Consider the following 20,324-nt stretch of genomic DNA (forward strand, 5'->3'; position numbering starts at 1 on the left):
AATACAGTTCTAGACCCCTAGGAGATGTGTGAGGCTACAACAGAAAAGTCCATGGGGCGCCTGGCTGGCTCAGTTGGTTAAGCATCTGACTCTCGATTTTGGCTCTGGTCATGATCTCAAGGTTCGTGAATTCGATCCCCACATTGGGCTCTGCTTGGGATTCTCTCTCTCTCTCCCTCGCTCTCTGCCCCTCCCCAGCTCGCACTCATGCTCACACACACACACTCTCTCTAAATAAATAAATAAACTTAACAAGAAAAACAAGGGCCGCCTGGGTGGCTCAGTTGGTTAAACATCCGACTTCAGCTCAGGTTGTGATCTCGCAGTTCGTGAGCTCAAGCCCCGCATTGGGCTCTTTGCTGACAGCTCAGAGCCTGGAGCCTGCTTCAGATTCTGTGTCTCCCTCTCTCTCTGCCCCTACCCCACTTGTGCTCTGTCTTTCTCTCTCTCAAAAATAAGTAAACATTACAAAAATATAAACAAAAACCCAAAAAAGTCCTTGCCCTGAAGTAATCCTTGAGCTTACATTCCAGTGAGGAGGATGGACAAATACCAACAACCCTAGTGAACACATAAATTTTACAGTATGCTAGAAGGCCAAACATGCTTCGGGGAAAACTATGTTAAACCATGTGATAAAGGGATGACGAGTGTGTGTGATGGAGGAATTAACTGGCAGTTAACTTGGGGCCAGGAAAGCCACACTGAAGGTGAGATGTGAGTAGGACCTGAAGGCAAGGAGGCCAGATGTGCTGCTGTGGTCATTCCTGAAAGGACCCAGCCGAGATGATGCCGATGGCACCACTGAGCATCTGATGTTCACATGGCCGGGATTTACTGAGTGCGTTATGAGCCAGGTGCTTGGGGTGCGCTGGATAATGGTCCCCAAAGATATCCAGGTCCTAATGCCTGGAACCTGTGAATGTCACCTAGATGGCAAAGGGGCTGGGCAGATGTCATGAAGTTAAGGATTTTAGATAGCAAGGGTATCCTGAGTTATCTGGTGCAGTGTCATCATATGGGTCCTTACAAGAGGGAGGTACAGGGAGACTTTGACTACAGAAGGAGGAAAGCAGTGGGATGCTAAACCAGGGGGACAAAAGCGTGAGTCCCCGAGCCAGGGGATGAGGAAGCTGAAAGAGTCAAGGAAACAGACTCTCCCCTGCAGCTTCCAGAGGGGAGCTGTCCTTCTGCATGTTGATTTTATTTCTGTAAGACTCATTTTGGACTTCTGACCTCCAGAACTGTAGGAATAAGTCTGCGTCGTTTTACACCACCAGGTCTGTGGTGATATGTTCCAGCAGCCGTAGAAAACAGTGCTAATTCCGACAAGGATATGGTGATGAACCAAACCGACGAAAATGCCTGCCACGCGGACCACTGCCATTCTGTGCCAGGTGCTGTCCTGTGCCCGTGATGTGTAGCATCCCTTTAGTTGTCGCATAGATCCTAGGAGACGGCTGCTATTCGAACCCAAACCAAGTAACTCAGAGACCCTTTCTCTAAGCATCATAACCGTGTGCTGCCCGTGACCAATTAGGCTGTCAGTGTGCGGCAGCTATTGGGGGTGTGCCAGTGATCTGCTCATGTCATTTCTGATGCCACTGGCCAGCCGGGTGGATTGGATGACTCTGGGTGCCTGGGAGGCTGACCCCTTCTGTTCTCACCACAGCAGGAGAAGGTCTTGCCCAGAGAGAGGAGGAACATGCTTCGCTCAAGGGTTTATGAGTGGCATCCTCTGCCTGACTGGCCTGCACCAGCTCAGCTAATTCAGATTGTGGTGACTAAGTGGCAGGCACTTCTTCTGAGGACTTTAAGAACCTGGATTTATTTCATCCTCACGGTACCCTTATGAGGTGCATACGTTCTGTTCTCCTCCTCATGTCACAGATGAGGAAACAGAGGCACAGAGAAGTTAAATAACTTAACAAAGGTCCCGAGACTTATCAGGAGCCAAGGTTCAGCCTCTCGACTGTTACATTAATACAACGGCTACAGTTTATTGAGCAGCTACTATGTGTCTGGCACTCTTTGTGTACGTGTCACAACAACCCTTCGAATGAGGTACAAGTACTATCTCTATTTTATGGATGGTGAAACAGAGAGGATCAAAACCTAGGCAGTGAGCCTGGAGCCCCTGTGCTCATCATTGTCCTATTACTTGTATCTTCTTTGTCCCAGGCACTTTACTAAGCCCCAAAGGTGGAGAAGTGAGTAAGATTCAGGCAATAAAAGTAGTGGTCAAGAAGTCGGACTTCGGAGTCTCCGGAACCATCTGGGTGATCTTAGGCAAGTCACTTAACTGTTCTGAGACTCAGTTTTCTCATCCATAAAATGGGAATGGTACCAGGATCGACCTCCGGGGCATTATAAGGATTATATGAGACCCAGCACACGCAGTGCTTAGGCTCAGTGCTTGGCACAGCATGAGTTGTCAGTACGTGTCAGCTGTTGTTATACAGTTGTTGCTGTAATAAGAAAGCTCAGTTCCTGCCCTTACCTGAGAAGACCCATGAGTGATGTAGCCATCACTGTTCCTCCCATGTTCATCCCGACGGTAATTTAACAAACTCTGAACTAGGCTAAGTCTCTAGCTTGCTCAACCCAATGGCAGACTGAAGACAAAATGAGGGAACTCATGCTTCTCACTAGCTTCAAAGCCGCCCGCCATCTTTTTTTCCTCCTGGGATGGGCTAGGACCTCTAGGAAGACCCGTCACCCTCCGCCCTCCTGGAACACAGTGGATGTACTTAAAGAAAGAAAATACTGGAAAATCCCACCAGAGCATATGACTGTGAATTGAACACACATATGCTAGACTTACCTGGAAGTTTGCCAAAACCCAGTGATGAAGACGGAGGGAGGATATTAAGCCTCCAACACAGAGGAGCCATGGGAACCACCACTGACTGAGCCCTTCCATCTTGGCTTCCCTGTTTCTGAACCAAGGCCTCACTGGGGTCACCGGAGAGCTGCCCTACAGCTCCTTCTTGCTGGCTGAAGGAAACATCTTCTACGGAATGATGGAAGAAAAGGAGACACACTTTTATTTCCTGCCTGCAAGATTTATCAACCGTAAAAAGTGACTTTGATGCTGGCACAACCAGATATCCATACACATCACACTGTCTGCGAAAATTAACTCAAAATGGATCATAGACCTAAACGTAAGTGCTAAAGCCATCAAATTCATAAAAGCAAACAGTAACATATCTTTGGGACCATGGGTTAAGTAATGATTTCTTGGATATGACATCAAAAGCAGAAGAAACAGAAGAAAAATTACATAAAGTAGACTTCATCAAAATCTTAAAACTTTTGTACTTCAAATGGCACCATCAAGAAAATAAAGATCACCCACAAAATGGGAGAAAACATTGCAAATCACATACTTGATAAGGGATTTATATCTATAATATATAAAGAACCCTCACAACTCAACAATAAAAAGACAAATACCCCAGTCTAAAAACGGGAAAAGATTTGAGTAGGTAGTTCACCAAAGAAGATATACAAATGGCCAATAAGCACATGGAAGAATGTCTAACATCATTAGTTATTAGGGAAATGCAAGTCAAAATCATAAGACGCCACATCATTGTATCCAGGATGGCTAACATAAAAACATCAGACCATAACAAATTAGGAAGGATGTGGATATACTGAAATGCTCATATATTTCTGGTGGAAAGTAAAACAGGGCAGTCACTTTGAAAAGCAGCTTGGCAGTTTCTCTAAATGTCAAATATACAGTTATCATCTGACACGGCAGTTTTGCTCCTAGGAATATACATAAGAGGAATGAAAACATAGGTCCACATAGAAACTGGTCCATGAATGTTCGTTCACAGCAGCATTATTAATGACAACCAAAGAGAGTAAACAACCCAGATGTCTATCACCTGATGCATGGATAGACAAAATGTGGTCTATTCATAGAAGGGAACATTATTCGGCCACAAAAGAAACGAAGTGTTGATTCATGCACTACAAACAAACGTGAAAACATTATGCTGAGTGAAAGAAGTCTGTCACAAAACCCTCATACACTGTGTGATGCAATTTATATGAAATGTCTGGAACAGGGAGATCCATGGAAATAGAAAGTAGACTTGTGGTTGCCTAGAATTTGGGGTAGGGGTGTGGAAGGAAGAGTGATAGCTAATGGGGACAGGGTTCCTTTCATGGGGCAATGAAAATGTTCTAAAATTAGTGGTGATTGTTACACAGCACTGAATACACTAAAAACCATTGAGTTGTATACTTTCAATGAGTGAATTTTATGGTATATGGATTAGATCTCAAAAAAGTATTATTAAGAAGAATGACTCTCAGTCCCTGATTGTCCTTGAAGAGGCTACTGGAGATTTCTCCATTTCTCACCTCAGTACAGATGAATTGGGGATCTGGCTGAAAACTTGTCTTTTCTGCCCACTTTCTACTCCAAAGTTCAAGTTTTTTTCTAAATTCTCCAACTTCTCTTCTGATTCCAGGCCTAAGCACAGGGCTGTTTCTTTATCTGGATTGCCCATTTCCCCTAGTTCCCTGCTGCCATCCTTCATATATCAGCCAAACCAGGGGTGGGTAGGGATTTCAAGGTAGCATTGGGTGTCCCCGGGGGTGTTCTATTTTCTTACCACCATTCCACTGAAGTGTGTTGGGGTGTTCCCTTTTCTTACCACCGTTCCACTGAAGTGTGTTGGTATGTTCCCCGAGGACAGTTCCCTGAGGACAGTTGCCAACATAGGCTTGGTTATCACTGAATGAATGAATAAATAAACGAATGAGTGAAGTGAATACAAACCGGAAAAAGAACAAATGTCTATACAGAATGGAAAGGTACGGAGAAGACAGAACAGGGAAAAGGAAGAAGGGAGGATTTGGATGAAAGGTATATTACCATGTACCCCTTTTTCTCCTATTTATTGAGAAATGTGGATTTCCCTACAGCCACTTTGACCATGCGAACCTCTCACATTCTATAATGGCTTCTCATTTTCCTGTGAATCAAACCAAAACCTTAGGCCTGTCAAAGAACACCCCAAACCTTGTTTCTCGACTCTTTGGCTCCAGAAATACCAAGTTGGGAACCTAGCCAAAGAAAACATCATTGACGAGCATTTGAATCCAGAGCGGGGAGAGGGTGAACTCTGGAAACATGTGCACAAAGTTACCGATCTGGCATGATTTCTAATAGTCGGAAATTGGAAAACAACCTAAGTGTCCAGTGGTAGTAGGATGACATCATGCCATGTCCCAAAGATGAAATAATGTGCTCCCATTAGAGAGATTTAGTAGTTTGGGGCGCCTGGCTGGCTCAGTAGGTTAAGCATCTGACACTAGATTTCAGCTCAGGCCATCATGGTTCTGAGCTGCCAGCGGGGAGCCTGCTTGGGATTCTCTCCTTCCCTCTCTGTTCCTCCCCCGCTTGCGAGCAAAGGACTCTCTCTCTCTCTCTCTCAAATAAAATGAACTTAAAAAAACCAGAATTTAGTAGTTTTGAGAAAGTACTTGAATCATATGTTAAATGAAAGAAGCAGGTGATATTATATTAATTATATTATCATATTTATTATTATATTTATTATTTATATTTATATTTATTTATTAATTTTATTATATATTTATATTTATAATATACAATATTTTATATTTATAGTTATATTTATTATTATAATTTTAATTAATTCTATTATATTATTATATTATCTTATCTATATATTAATTAATCTATCCTCTATCATATTATGTCTATCTATACTATTATCTATAACTGGTAGGTAGGTTATAAACTAACTGCTACTATATAATTTGTGTACAAAACTATTTAACTTTTTTAACGTTTATTTATTTTGAGAGACAGAGAGAGCCAGAGTGCGAGCAGGGGAGGGGCAGAGAGAGACAGGGGGACACAGAATCAGAAGCAGGCTCCAGGCTCCGAGCTGTCAGCACAGAGCCTGATGTGGGGCTCGAACTCACGAACGGCGAGATCATGACCTGAGCCGAAGTTGGAAGTTTAACTGACTGGGGCCACCCAGGCACCCCTGTACCAAAATATTTTATTTAATTAATTTTTTTAAATGTTTATTTTTGAGACAGAGCATGAGTAGGGGAGGGGCAGAGAGAGAGAGGGAGACATAGAATCCGAAGCAGGCTCCAGGCTCTGAGCTGTCAGCACAGAGCCTGGCATGGGTCTCGAACTCACAAACCATGAGATCGTGACCTGGAAGTCAGATGCTTGATCGACTGAGCCACCCAGGTGCCCCTGCACAAAAATATTTTAAGTATTGAAAAACAAAACCACAGCAGAATGATTTCAGGGGTTTTCCTTTGACAGTGGGACTATGGGTGTTCTTCTCATTCCTTCTTCAATGTAACCGGGTGTTCCACGATGGACACATGTGACTTTTATAACCAGAGAAAAATATTCACCTAATTCTCCCACTCTTTCAACTGCTCTTTTTTGGGGAATTCACTCTCCGAGTGCTTTGTTCACCCATCTCCTACTCTTTTCCTGCGCACACCCTCCGCCTGCAAGGACAGCTGTCTGCCACGAGCTCCCTCCAAACACTCCGCTCCTGAAGGCGCCCGGCTCCGGGAAGCCTTGCATGAGCACCAAGAGGAAAGAAGGCTGGCCCATCCCCACCTTGCCCAAACATGGTGCCTCCACGTCTCTCTCTGCTCGCCTTGTCCAAGAAAATCCTCAGCCTCTTTGCTGGTGCTTGCCCTCAAGAGACTGTTTCCGGATGTGCCCCAACAGCTGGTACAGCCGACTGTTTGTGCGTCTGCACCTGGCGGCTGAGCTAAACGCCTAGAAGGAAGTTGAGGTAGAGGCCACAGGCCTCGTGAGCGCTGGACGATGAGGAAGGTGGTAATGACTCTTCTGCATGTCCTGATTTGCCAAGGGGAAGACTTCTCTTGGCCATTTAAAAACCACCCAAACAGTCTTTGAACAACTTAAGAAGTGACCAAAGGTGTTTGTGCTTAACCTAAACCAGCAACCCTTCCTAATGGCGTCAGCCCCACGCTGGGGAACTTTGGTTGGGAGGAAATGAGTGTGAACCAGTAACGCGGATGTAGCACGAAAGCACGAAGATTTCTCGTGAGTGGATTCGTCCAAGTATACACCGAGCTTATTCCTGAATTGGAATCAAAGTAGAAAAACCTTTGAAGGAAAAGGTCAGTGGGTCTGCCAACATCTGAGGGCTTACCCAGTACCCGACACATCTCAGGGCACTTGTGAAATGCTGTGGCTTATCAAAGCAACAAACAAATCTGAGTGATTGATTGTTCCTGTAAACTTCCTGGTCATGCGTTACACCCACATGAAGCATAACAAGGAAGGCTCAGAGGATAAGACGGACCGCCTTGTGGCGCCTTCAAGAAAGGCGCGTGCATCTTAGCTCCTGTGACATTTTGAGCTAATTACCCTGGCCTGTGTATGAAACACATGGAGTTAAGGGTCAAGATAATCGGGTATCCTGCCACTGACCTGTGATGTTTTGAACTGGGGGGAAAAAAGATTTGGTGCGCCAGCCTTCCTCATCAGTCTGGTATCTCACCTGTCATCTTGAACAAGGTAAACAAACCACGGACATATTTTTCTTCCCTGCAGAACTGCACCCTTTTTCGTGAGTAGGTCTGGATACTGTTTGGCAATTGGCATTGAGCAGAGTGGGGGTGGGGAAGCGCTTTTTAATTCCACCCTCTTCTCAAATATGTGAAGTAGAATAATGAGTAGGTGAGTGTCACATCTGTCGACTCTTTTCCGTTCGTGCCATCTGAATGCAGACCTCAGTCGTACTGGTCTCAGGCCACCATGGCTGGCATTTCCTCCCAGCCCATCTCATGAAGGCTGGAGGTGCTGGGATCTCCAAAGGAAGCGTAGATGGCCTTCATTCTGCCATCTCCAGGGGTCACGTTTCTGTTTAATGGGATCCATGAGCTGAGGGTGAAATGGAAAGACTGGGGTGGTGGGGGGATCTGAGGAACCAACAGGGAAAGAGAGAGAGGAGGGGGTCAGGGATGGCAGGGCAGGAACCTGTGTGTCGTCATTGGGGTCCATGTGAACTGTAGGCAGGAGAGGGTTAAGGAGCTGGAGAACATTAGGAAAATATCCGTTTCTTGTTGATACATTATCGACCAACAATCTGTGTGTTGAAGGAATTCACTCGTGCAATCACCCAACCAATATTTATTATTGAGAGCCTGTGAGGCACCAGGCAGTGTTCTAGGTGCCGAGGATACAGTAGTGAACAAAACACACCCAACATAGAACAATGTGGATGAATCTGCAAGCAATTCTGTGGAGAAGAGTCAATCCCCAGCAGTTAATACTGGTGATTCCATTGATATAGCAGTTTTCAAATGATAAAATTTTAGAAATGGTGGTTGCCATGGGTGAGGGATGGGGGAAGGTCATGGTGGGAGACAGGTAGGTATAGTGATAAGAAAGCACCCCACGGAATCCTGTGTTGATGTGCCATTTGTATCTTGATCATGGTGGTGGAATAAGGAATCTACACGCATGATAAAATTGCGTAGAACTAAGCACGCACACCAACGAATACAAATAAAACTGGGGGGATCTGAAAAAGATCTGTGGACTGAATCAATGTCATATCCTGGTTGTGATAACTATACTATAATGTTACCATTGGAAAAAATGGGTAAAGTCCACGAGGGATCTCTTTTGTATTATTTCTTACACGCGTACATGAATCTTCAATTATTTAAATAAAAATGTCCAAAAAACACCCCCAAAACAAAACCCAACCCCCAGACCTGATGGACCCCTGCATTTCAGTGGGAGCTAAGTATGGCCTCATGGTGTTTTGCAGGGTAAAAGTCCAGACCATCCTTCAGAGCTCTGCCCGCTCTGGGGTATTCCATGCAATGTCACCAGAGATTCATTCCTTCCTGTCTCAATACATGTCACTGAATCTCTACTGGTGACTGAGTGAAATCCAGATTTAGGAGAGGAGGCAGGTGCAGAGTAAGGGTGGAATCCCAGCTTCTCTGACCCTATGACATGGGTCCTTGGGGATTATCTTGCCTGCCTTTGGGTCTCTATACCACAAACCCACTGGACTATAAAGGTGAGACTCAAATGTCCATGGGGTTCCCAGTACTCACGTGGGACCCTTCTTGGCGTGTTCCAAGCTTCCATCATCCCTACTACCAACCTCCTTCCATCTCTACCCAAACACCTGGTCTATCCCGGCAGCACATTAAGCTTGGGGAGCCTTCTCTCCCCTACAAACACTTGCAGGGCTCCCTGCCCTGGTTCTCAGCATTAGGCAAGAACTCCTCATGCCAGCCCTGGCCTGGGCCTTGGTCCTGGATTCTAGCCCCTTGGCCATGGCCAGTTGGGTCACCATCCAGCTCCTTAACCCTCTCCTGCAAAGGGGACTGCCACACCAATCTGCTGTCCCCATCTGTTGTACTGGGGCATCTGGCTGGCTACGAACTGCACTCTATTTTATTGCCTTAGAAGAACTTCAGAGAAAAGAAGCCACGTAAAAATTAAATAAGGTTGGAACAGACTTTAACACTTTCATTATTTTACATTATGCCATGCCTTGCATGGAATGACCACAAGGCAATATGCCTTCCTGGCCACAGATTTTACTAACAACGCATGGTTGAGAAATCTAGATCTCCCAGATGCACAGTCTAGTCTACTGGAAAGAGGGAGACGAGGGGCAGGAGGAAGCAGCAATGACAAATAGTTACCTGCCTCTTCTCTGGTACATCAGTGGTTGCTCATTCTAAGAAGGATGATTATGTGCCTTAATACAATTTCTGGGCATGGTTTTATAAGAAAGGAAAAGGGCTTTCTTGGAAATGCTTAAGCTAATCAATACATATTTGATCCACTTTCAAACAATGGTTTTGGGGCCAAAATAAGACGAAAGAAAAGACACTGTTTCCATACCTTTGTCTCAAAGCCACCGCACAAAGCATAAGGTCAAAAGGAAATGAAGGATCCCCCTTCACCCAGAGAGGAAGTGAGCCCACAGGCCCAACCCACTCAGGTCCATGGGGCCACATGGCAGTCTGGAACCCTGTCCGGCTGTTCCTGGGAAGGGGCCTGCTCCCTCGCGTCCCCGTCTGCGTCCGGGATGAATAACCCGTGGAGATCCAGGTGCACCTCTGCGTCAATGGACGCACGAGCCAGTTCTGTGAAACTTTTGGCATCCAGAACGAGCAGAAAAGGAAGCTTTTGGGGATCGGTAGAGACGATGGCTGATAAGATAATTCCTTTGGGGAAACAAAAAGAGACGTTTTGTGGAAGTGCAGACTTGAACTTCCTGCAGCTGGAGGGATAAATTTCTCAGCTGTATCTCCCCGTCCTCTTTGAAGGTAAGGACGTAATCAAAACAAAAGGAAGGCAGATGTGATGTTCTGTGTGAGCAGGAGGCAACTAGGAATGAGGAACCAGAATACCTGGCTCCAGCCCTGCTGGGGGCCAGGTCCTTGACCTCTCCGACCCTTACTCTGCTCATCTGCAGAGTAAGGTTGATTCTCACTACCCTTGCAGGGCTGCTGGGACGATCTCTTGCGTGGTGAATCGTGAAAGCATTTTGTAAAATATTGTGTGCACTGAAGAATGGCTATCGGACTACTGTTTAGAAAGCCTGATCACAGAGGATTAGTTTCGAGGCTGCATTGAAGCGAATACATGGCACCTAGCTAGACTCAGACTAGCTGCACTCAATGGCATTTGAATGAGCCCAATGGACTTCATGCCCAAAGCAGCACACTAGTAGCCTCCGCCTTCCCCTCTGTAAAAAACATAAATGGAAATATTCTAAGTATTCACTCTCAAGGGAGGTAGGATTAATGAAAGAATGCACATAAACTTACAACAAGCGTTCGTGAGTCCTCCCAAAGCCTTCTGGGCTTCAGGGTGGTTGAGCATAGTCCAAGTTAGATTGGCGTGGATTAAAATCCTAACTTGGTAGGTACGGGTGTGTGGCTGTAGGTAAATCACATCATTTTCGCAGCCTCTCCTTTGGTGGAATGAACACAATGCCACTCCCTGCTCACCAGAGAATGTAGGGGGAGCACTGGCCCAGCCAGTGGGAGGCCCAGCCTCAGCAGGATGTGCTACGAACAATCCCCCACCTCAGAGATGACAGCACCTGGGGCCCCCTGCCTGGTGCGCCATGCCATGCATGATTAGTAGAAGACACAGCCCAGGCAGAAAACCACTCCCCACCTCAGGGAAGCAGCTGGCAGGCCCAGTGGGCAGCTCGCCCTCCCCTGCAGGTGTGGACAGCCCACCCGTGGTCCTAGTTGACCCCGCCTTGGCATCCCCAGAAGTGTGTGCAGAGGATTCTGGGCAAAGACTGAATCAAGGAGGGAAAAGACCATTTGGTCATGTGGAAATCTACAAAAGAGAGGTGGGCCACAAATGCGCATTTACCGGTGCTCCGTACAAAAGGTACACGCTTAGAGATGGTTAAGAATTGTGTCCCAGCCACTGCAATGAATTCTCAAGTGGAAAGGAAGTGGGCTTTGTGTAGTAAAAAATTTAATGTCCCACAAAGGGAGGTCTGACCTTTCCTCCTGGGAGGTGACCTCTAAGCCCCTGTAATGTCCTGCCTCCTAAGAATATCTTTATTTACCTGGGGCCAGTCTGATGATCTATCCTAGCAAAGCAATTTGGACGTCATCTTGACCTCCAGAGGGGCTGAAGGCTAAGGATCAACCACACAGCCAACCAACCATGTGCACACGACCAGGCACCTAAAAAGCTCTGACCCCAAGGCTTGGGTGAGTTGCCTCGGTCAGTGATATTCCATAGATACTGTTGGAGCTGGGGTGGGCCATGACCTCCTGGGACAACCAGACACTCCACGAATGGAAATCTCCTGGATTCTGTCCCATGAGCCTCTTTTCTTTCAGTCTGCATCCTTTCACTGTGACAACCCACAACCCTAACAGTTTTCCGGTGTGTTTCTGTGATTCCTTCTATCGAAACCAGGGACTGGGGGACCCCTGAACTTGCAGTTGGTGTCAGCAGTGAGGGTGTTTAGAGGGACTCCCTAACTCACAGCTTTGGACTCAGAAGGACCCGGGCTTTGGGGCGCCTGGGTGGCGCAGTCGGTTAAGCGTCCGACTTCAGCCAGGTCACGATCTCGCGGTCCGTGAGTTCGAGCCCCGCGTCGGGCTCTGGGCTGACGGCTCAGAGCCTGGAGCCTGTTTCCGATTCTGTGTCTCCCTGCTCTCTCTCGCCCCGCCCCCGTTCATGCTCTGTCTCTCTCTGTCCCAAAAATAAATAAAAAAACGTTGAAAAAAAAATTAAAAAAAAAAAAAAAAAAAAAAAGAAGGACCCGGGCTTCAAAGCCTGGCTCCAGTGGCAGTGTGATGTGGGGGATGCGGAGGGAGGGTCACTGCCTCCAAATGACGTCTCTGACTGAGGGGTGATCACAAGCAGAATGCAGCAAGCGGGCTCCCCTTCCTGGAGTCTTACCGTCATCCTCGTCCTTGGCACCTGGCATGGGGACAAACAGGGGTTCTGCTGGCCAGCAGTGCTCCTGTCCCATTTTAAGGATGACTTTGTGAGAATGTCGTATTTCAGGATCTGTATACCCAAAGAGGGAGAGACATGTGAGCAAATTATTAGAGAGCACGGTCTTCCCCTGAAACACACCAGCAACAATTCCCACAGAGAGGATAGGCCCCTCGAGTGGAGGCTACAAATGACATCTACCTGGGTCGTGTAACAGCAGACACGAAAGCAGCTAGCTTCCTCCTCCACCTGTAAGCAGAGATCCTCGCCAAACCATATGCTAACACTATGCACTGAATTCTTCTAAAAATAAAAATCCTAATTTATCTGGTGTTTGACGCTAACCTTGCGACTTTTGTGTGTGTGTTAAATAAACTAGTGAACTCAATGCAAACATTTAAAGGATAATACTATCCTTTTGTTGTTTTTAAAAGTGCAAGTCCCTAATCAACAATAGCCAAAGTATGGAAAGAGCCCAAATGTCCACATGTCCACTGATGGATGAATGGATAAAGAAGATGTGATATATATATATACACACATACATATATACACACACACACATGCATACAATGGAGTATTACTCGGCAATCAAAAAGAATGAAATCTTGCCATTTGCAACTATGTGGATGGAACTAGAGGGTATTATGCTAAGTGAAATTAGTCAGAGAAAGACAAATATCATATGACGTCACTCATATGGGGACTTTAAGACACAGAACAGATGAACACAAGGGAAGGGAAGCAAAAATAATATAAAAACAGGGAGAGACAAAACATGAGAGACTCTTAAATATGGAGAACAAACAGAGGGTTCCTGGAGGGATTGTGACAGGGTGGATGGGCTAAATGGGTAAGGGGCATTAGGGAATCTACTCCTGAAATCATTGTTGCACTATATGCTAATCTGGATGTAAATTTTTAAAAAATAGTAAAAACTGGGGCGCCTGGGTGGCGCAGTCGGTTAAGTGTCCGACTTCAGCCAGGTCACGATCTCGCGGTCCGGGAGTTCGAGCCCCGCGTCAGGCCTCTGGGCTGATGGCTCAGAGCCTGGAGCCTGTTTCCGATTCTGTGTCTCCTCTCTCTCTGCCCCTCCCCCGTTCATGCTCTGCTCTCTCTGTCCCAAAAATAATAAACGTTGAAAAACAAAATTAAAAAAAAAAATAGTAAAAACTTTTACTTAAAAATAATAAATAAAATAAAATAAAATAAATAAAATAAAATAAAATAAAATAAAATGTGAAAAAAAAACCAACAGTGAAGTTTGAGGGGCGCCTGGGTGGCTTGGTCAGTTAAGCCTCCAACTTCAGCTCAGGTCATGATCTCGCAGTTTGTGAGTTTGAGCCCCGTGTTGGGCTCTGTGCTGACAGCTCAGAGCCTGGAGCCTGCTTCAGATTGTGTGTCTCCCTCTCTGTCTCCCCCTGCTCATTCCCTGTCTCTCTCTGTCTCTCAAAACTGAATAAATGTTAAAAAAAAAAAAAAAAAGTGCAAGTCCCTGGACTTCTCTTAATCTGTAACAGACCTGTTTCCCCTCAGGGTGTGGGACAAGTGGGGAGTGGCTAGGGGTGTGTGTGTGTGAACCTTAATTGTTTGCTCTGTACATTTTTGCACTGTTTGCATTTTTTTAAAAAAGGTATTCCATTTTATTATTAAAAAATGAAGACGTTAAAGACAAGTGATGCGTGTATAACACTGAGTATAGTCCCTGGGATACAGTAATTGTTCAACAAATCGTAGTTTAAAAAACAAAATAAATGTCCGAGTTTCAGCCCTCTGCTCGAGAGGGTGAGTTCCTTGAAGGCAGAGGCTGGGATCCCCCTGTTCACTTCCTTTTCCTCAGTGCCTGCATGGTGTAGCACATGGTTGGTGCTCAATAAACATGCTAAATAAAGAAATCAATGGATGAACCATAGCCGTGACCTCCTTCCTGAGCTTCAGCCCCTCAGGTATGGCTCCCTCCCTGGCTGGCCCTATCATTGCTTCCCTGTATTTTGTCCCACTGACCTCACTCTCTGATCTGCCCTCTGTCCCCAAAAAGACCTCCCTTTTCTGATCAAGGTCACCCAGTCTGAGATCCTAGAGTTCAGCTTTGCAGGTGGACACGATCATTGTTGGGAGCACCAGCCCAAATCACACGGGGATTGGTACCTTGGTTGGGATGGGACTCCAGTGAACTTCGGCCGCAAAGACATAGCGGTAGGGGCTTCCCGTTTGTGAGCATAATTGATCCGAGGCAGCTCTAAGCCTGGAGAGAAGGACACGGCTGATGAAGTCCCCATCACCGCGGGCTGGGAACATCTACCCTTCATGCCAGGCTGGGCATCCTTTCCACAAAAATGGCTCCCTATCCAGGATCCCTGAACTTGCTTCAGGCCCTGGATTAGATCAAGGTTGGTAGCAGAGCAGGGGGAGGGAACCTCTGATAATTACTCTGGCTCTATTAGAAGGTTCCGGAGCAAGGTAAGACAGACCTAGTTTTTTAAGTGTATAAGCATCTTTAATTATCCAAGATAGAAATCAGAGAGAATTGCATGATTAAAATCAGAGGCCACTGCAATTTTTTTTTAAAGCTCTTCAAAAAAAAAAAAAAAATACTCGCGTGCATGCACATGTGTGGGGGTGTAGACCAAAAAGAAAAACCCCTGAAACCGTGGAAAGGAGTCTCAATGGGGAATAGTTAAACAAATCTGGTGAATTCACGTAATAACATACATAAAACTAATGTTTACAAAGAATTTTAATAATACGGGAAAGTGTCCATATCATAAGATAAAGTGTAAAAGGCTGGTTATAGAATTATCTCCACTATGTTACAAAAGAAAAGGTTCAGAAGCACTGCTGGGGTTAGGACTTCCTTGTAGTTTATGTTTTATAGTGTATACCTATGGGTTTCATGTTTCATGAATTTTTTGTTGTACCTATTACTTTTGTAATCAAAAAGACGTGAAAATTTTGTCAGTGTACATGCATACATACATGTCTGGTGTGTCAGGTTGAATCTCTAAGTTTAATGTTTATTTATGAGAGGAAGAGAGAGACACACAGAGTGTAAGCAGGGGAGGGGCAGAGAGAAGGAGACACAGAATCCAAAGCAGGCTCCAGGCTCTGAGCTGTCATCACAGAGCCCAATGCAGGGTTCGAACCCACAAACCATGAGATCATGACCTGAGCTGAAGTCACTTAACCGACTGAGCCACCAGGAGCCCTTGAATCTCTAAGTGCTGGGATGAAAGTCCCCTTTGTATGAAATATCCCAGGCAGCTGGAGCCAACTGCTGGTGAAAATATAATGTCTGGGAAAAGAGGACGCAGGCGGGGAGCATCAGTTATCAGGCTCTCGTGCCCCTGCATGGCTGGGAGAGGTGGGAAGATGTCCAGTCCCACAGGCAAGTAGTCAGGAGAGTTCCAAGAGATGTCCTGGTGAATGTGAAGAGGGACCACCCACATACAGAAATCGGAAAAAGATGCCCACAGTTGGCCCCAGACTTCCCGTGGTGCTCCTGGGCCTCAACCTGGTCTAGGATCGCACCCCGCCCCCCCAATCTCCACCCTGTAAATGACTTGGTTATGTAAAATATGATTCATCCCTGCGAATTCCGTGAGGCTATTGAAGCCACGCTCTTGAAGAATCTTCAGGATGTAGGGAAGTTCTCAGGCTATGTCCATTAAACGGAAGAAGCCATTTCTAAATATTGTGGATGGTATGGTATGCATTTTGTAAAACTATAGATCCAGAGGGTAAGGGCTTTGGAGTCTGAGAGACCTGGGTTCAGATCCTGACTCTGCTGCCTATCTGTGGGCAGGTTACTGAATTATCCTCACCTTTGCCATCCTCAGCTCTAAAACAAGAATAACACGTGCCAACACCTGCCTCCCAGGATTATTCTGGTAACTTCTACTTGTGCTGGACTCTCACTAGGGGCCAGGTTCTCGGTGAAGCGCTTCACGGACGCGAACTCATGTAACGTCAAGGACAACAGGATGAGACTGTTGGGGTGAGATGAGGCGATGTCTGGGGAGCCCTAGAAGAGGGCTGGCATATGCCAAGGAACCCACACCCGACAGAAAGACAATGGGGATTTCCAAAGGGTTGCCATGGACGGAGGGATTACGAGGGAGCTGTCTATTGCCATGCTTCTCAGCATGCCCAAGTTTGCCACAATAAGCGAGAATTCTCTTCTCAGATGCAAAACACCCAGAACGTTTTAAGCCTCCGTCTGCCCATGCCATGTGGCGGGGGAGCAGAGATGGGGGTTAATGCCTTAAGAATTGGGGCCAAGATCTATACATTCACTTCTAAAGATGACTCCCAGCGGTGGGGGCCCCACACAGAGCCTGTTCAAGCATCCACAAGATGCCGTTTACAGCAGGGGTTCTTATGGGCAAAGCTGGGGTCATCCTAACAAAGTCCCCAGCACGGTGTCCCTCCAGATGCCTGAACCCGGTAGGGGGCAGCTGACGTGGAGAGCAAGGCAGAACCGCGCCCTGCCACCCTCTAGCACCCTCGTTCCTTGCCCGTGTTGAGCACAGTCCTCCCCCTGTAAGTCACACTTTTGTCACGTGCTGGTGATACACTGAGCACAGGAACACGGTCCCTGCCTCATAGGCTCCTAGGGCAGCGGTTCTCAGTCAGGGTGATGGTGCCCCCAGGGACGTTGGCGATGTCTGGACAGTTTTTGGTCGCGCCAATTCAGGGTGCAGGGTGCTACGGTATCTGGTGGGTCAAGGCCAGGGATGCTGCTCTACATCCTAGCGCCCAGGATGGCCCCCATTGTCAGGGGTGCCCAGGTTGAGAAGACCTGCCCTTACGGGTACGACTTTTATGGGAGCGGTTTACACGCTGTGCCGAGCCCAGCCTCTCTGAGCCATTTTCTCCTCCATAAAAGGGGGCTGATGGCCCCTGTCCCGCAGGGTATTTTCTTTTTTTTTTTTTTTTAATTTTTTTTTTCAACGTTTATTTATTTTTGGGACAGAGAGAGACAGAGCATGAACGGGGGAGGGGCAGAGAGAGAGGGAGACACAGAATCGGAAACAGGCTCCAGGCTCTGAGCCATCAGCCTGACGCGGGGCTCGAACTCCCGGACCGCGAGATCGTGACCTGGCTGAAGTCGGACGCTTAACCGACTGCGCCACCCAGGCGCCCCCCGCAGGGTATTTTCAAGGGGTACAAGCAGAAACGCAAAAACAAGCTGTCCCTCTTCAGTAAGTCAGCCTTTGACAAATTGGAGCATTTACAGAGGCCAGCTGTGAAATCATCCAATGAGCACCCCCACCCCCAGGGCCCTCCTGGGAGGCGTTTGAAGATATGCGAAAGAGAACTGTCCCCAGATGCTTTCTACCGGGGCAGCCCAAAAGCCTTTCCGTTTGCCCCGTGACCACGCACAGCTCTTCGGCATCAGAAGGAGGTACTGAGAGGCCTCGGGGGATTCCTGAGGTCCTGCTCCTTCCCTGAGCATCCGGGAGGGAGGCATTTTACCTTCATAAAGCAGCTCCGGCTGGCAGTAGACTCGGTCATCTTTTTCCTTCAGGGCTCTTGCCGTTGTGGATGCCAGTTTGACTACATTTGATCCCACTTCTGCATTCTGAAAGAATCAGTTTTCAAGAAAAAAAGCGACCACTTGTTACCCGGAGCAAACAAGTGCTATACTGTGTATGTTTAACAAAGTGGTTTAGGGGAGCCTGCTTGGGATTTTCTCTCATCCTCTCTCCTTCTCTCTCTCAAAGTAAATAAATAAACTCATAGCATTAAAAAAAAAAAAAGTGCTGGGGCGTCTGGGTGGCGCAGTCGGTTAAGCGTCCGACTTCAGCCAGGTCACGATCTCGCGGTCCGGGAGTTCGAGCCCCGTGTCGGGCTCTGGGCTGATGGCTCAGAGCCTGGAGCCTGTTTCCGATTCTGTGTCTCCCTCTCTCTCTGCCCCTCCCCCGTTCATGCTCTGTCTCTCTCTGTCCCAAAAATAAATAAACGTTGGAAAAAAAAAAAAATAAAAAGAATTTGACGCTTAACCGACTGAGCCACCCAGGCGCCCCTGTATTATCAATATTATTCTCATTCTCTGAGAGGGTGTAGCTGGTAGGTGGTGGGATGAGGGTCCCTAAACTCCTGGCTCTTTTCTACTACTCTGGGCTACATTACCTTTCACAGGTAAAACTAATGTGCTAGTAGGTTCTCACTTTTTAAATACTAGGTGATTCACCTGTACAAGGCTGCATCAGTCATTAAAAGGATGTTTATAAAGAGTTCATAATAACATGGGAAATGCTCATGAGAGAGTACTGAGAACTGCAGCAGAGTAAATTGTATACGCAGCGTGAGCTCAATGAGGTCAAAAAAAAAAAAATGACACTGAAAAGAGCCTGGGGGAAATACACCAAATACTAACAAGACAGCAGGCAGTGGAATTATGGGGACTTCCTTTTTCTACACTTCCCTGTATTTTCAGGACCTTCTCCTATGAAAACCACTGCTGAAATGAAAACGAACAGGCAATCATCATTACTTGGGAGTCAAAGATCGACCAAGGACATTCCTTGGTCTCAACTTACAATCAGACTTTGTTTAGGGTCTTACCCGTCGTGTTTGTAATCCAGGAGAGGGATTGAAAACAATCGATTCTTTATTGAGCTTCTACTACTCCCCATTTCCCTACGTAGGAGCTATGGGCACTTGAGCAAGTTACTTAGTACCTGGGAAGCCGCTGCCTCATCTTTATAGTGAGGTACAGCAGATGTGTATATGTGTAAAGAGCGTATATAAAGAGTGTATATGTGTCTCTAAGTTATTGTGCAGGTTGAATAAAATAATCCCTGAAAACGGTTTACAGGAGGGTCTGGTTAACAGTCAGTGCTAAATAAATGCTAGTTGCAAGCTGATAACACCATCATTGTTTTATTATTACCATTGTTGTTATTATGTTACTCACTATACCACTGGGGGTGAGTGCAGGTCAGACGATGGAGGAGAAGCAAAGACGCAGTCCCTGCCTTCATGGAGGTCTACAGGGCAAGAGTTATTGTTATGGCTGACTTCTCCTCATTTAAACTTCTCTACTTCCCAAATTTTCCAAAATGGATTTTATAATTAAATGAAACCTGTTTGAGTGACAGGCAGCTTTTTGCCGGGAAGGGGATGCTAAGGTACTGCACCCTATAGCAGCCGGGCTGCAGGGGCCCTTTGAGATTTGCTTAGTTCAACCCTTCAACTTACAGAAGAGGAAGCAGGCCCGGAGAAGGAAGGTGATTTGTCCAAGGCCACAGAGGGAAGAAGAGTTTGGGCCCTTCACACTGCAAGTCTTGCGCTCCAAAGCAAGAGCACTGAAGGCAGTAGGGCAAAGCAGGTACAAAGGCCCTGAGGCCAGTCCCTTCCCATCCTGCAGGTCTCTGCTCAAAACATCCCCTCCCTTGACCACTCAATCCGCAATGTCGCCAAGGCACAGCTCCCAGGAAGGAACTGCTGGATGAACGGAGTGGATGCCTAAACTCAGTAAGCTTTCCTTCCACTGTCAAGGTGCAAAACATGTGCTTCACAGGGTGGCTGCAGGAATTCAAGGAGATGAAATGCGTGAAAAAGTCCCACCCGGCACCCAGCACCTCGGTGCTGTCTTGTAAACTGAAGTTCTGGAATGCCTCCTCCTGCATCCAGCCACAAATCGGCAGAGGCTCTGCCTGGTGCCTTGTCGTCACCCGACAGCAACAGGCCTGTTGTGCATGCCCTGGGCTTGTGTCTCGGGGAGTCGGTCTGCAGAGACTTATAATTCTGGCCTGAAACTGGTCAGACTGGTTGAGGGATAAACTGAATTTTTCCACAT

At 46.7% G+C, this 20,324-nt stretch overlaps 1 protein-coding gene across 1 annotated transcript in view; it reads right to left on the reverse strand.

Annotated features, from left to right (window-relative positions):
• Positions 1–9,968: 9,968 nt before the first annotated feature.
• BCO1 (beta-carotene oxygenase 1) overlaps positions 9,969–20,324 on the reverse strand; it is a 41,173-nt gene continuing 30,817 nt past the window's right edge. The window contains 6 exon segments of the mRNA XM_030299507.1: positions 9,969–10,263; positions 12,482–12,550; positions 12,553–12,592; positions 14,669–14,731; positions 14,734–14,765; positions 17,996–18,101. Coding sequence (XP_030155367.1) covers positions 10,034–10,263; positions 12,482–12,550; positions 12,553–12,592; positions 14,669–14,731; positions 14,734–14,765; positions 17,996–18,101 — 540 coding nt within the window. The 3' untranslated portion in view covers positions 9,969–10,033.

The sequence above is a fragment of the Lynx canadensis genome, chromosome E2, assembly GCF_007474595.2.
Source record: "Lynx canadensis isolate LIC74 chromosome E2, mLynCan4.pri.v2, whole genome shotgun sequence".
Classification (NCBI taxonomy): Eukaryota; Metazoa; Chordata; class Mammalia; order Carnivora; family Felidae; genus Lynx; species Lynx canadensis.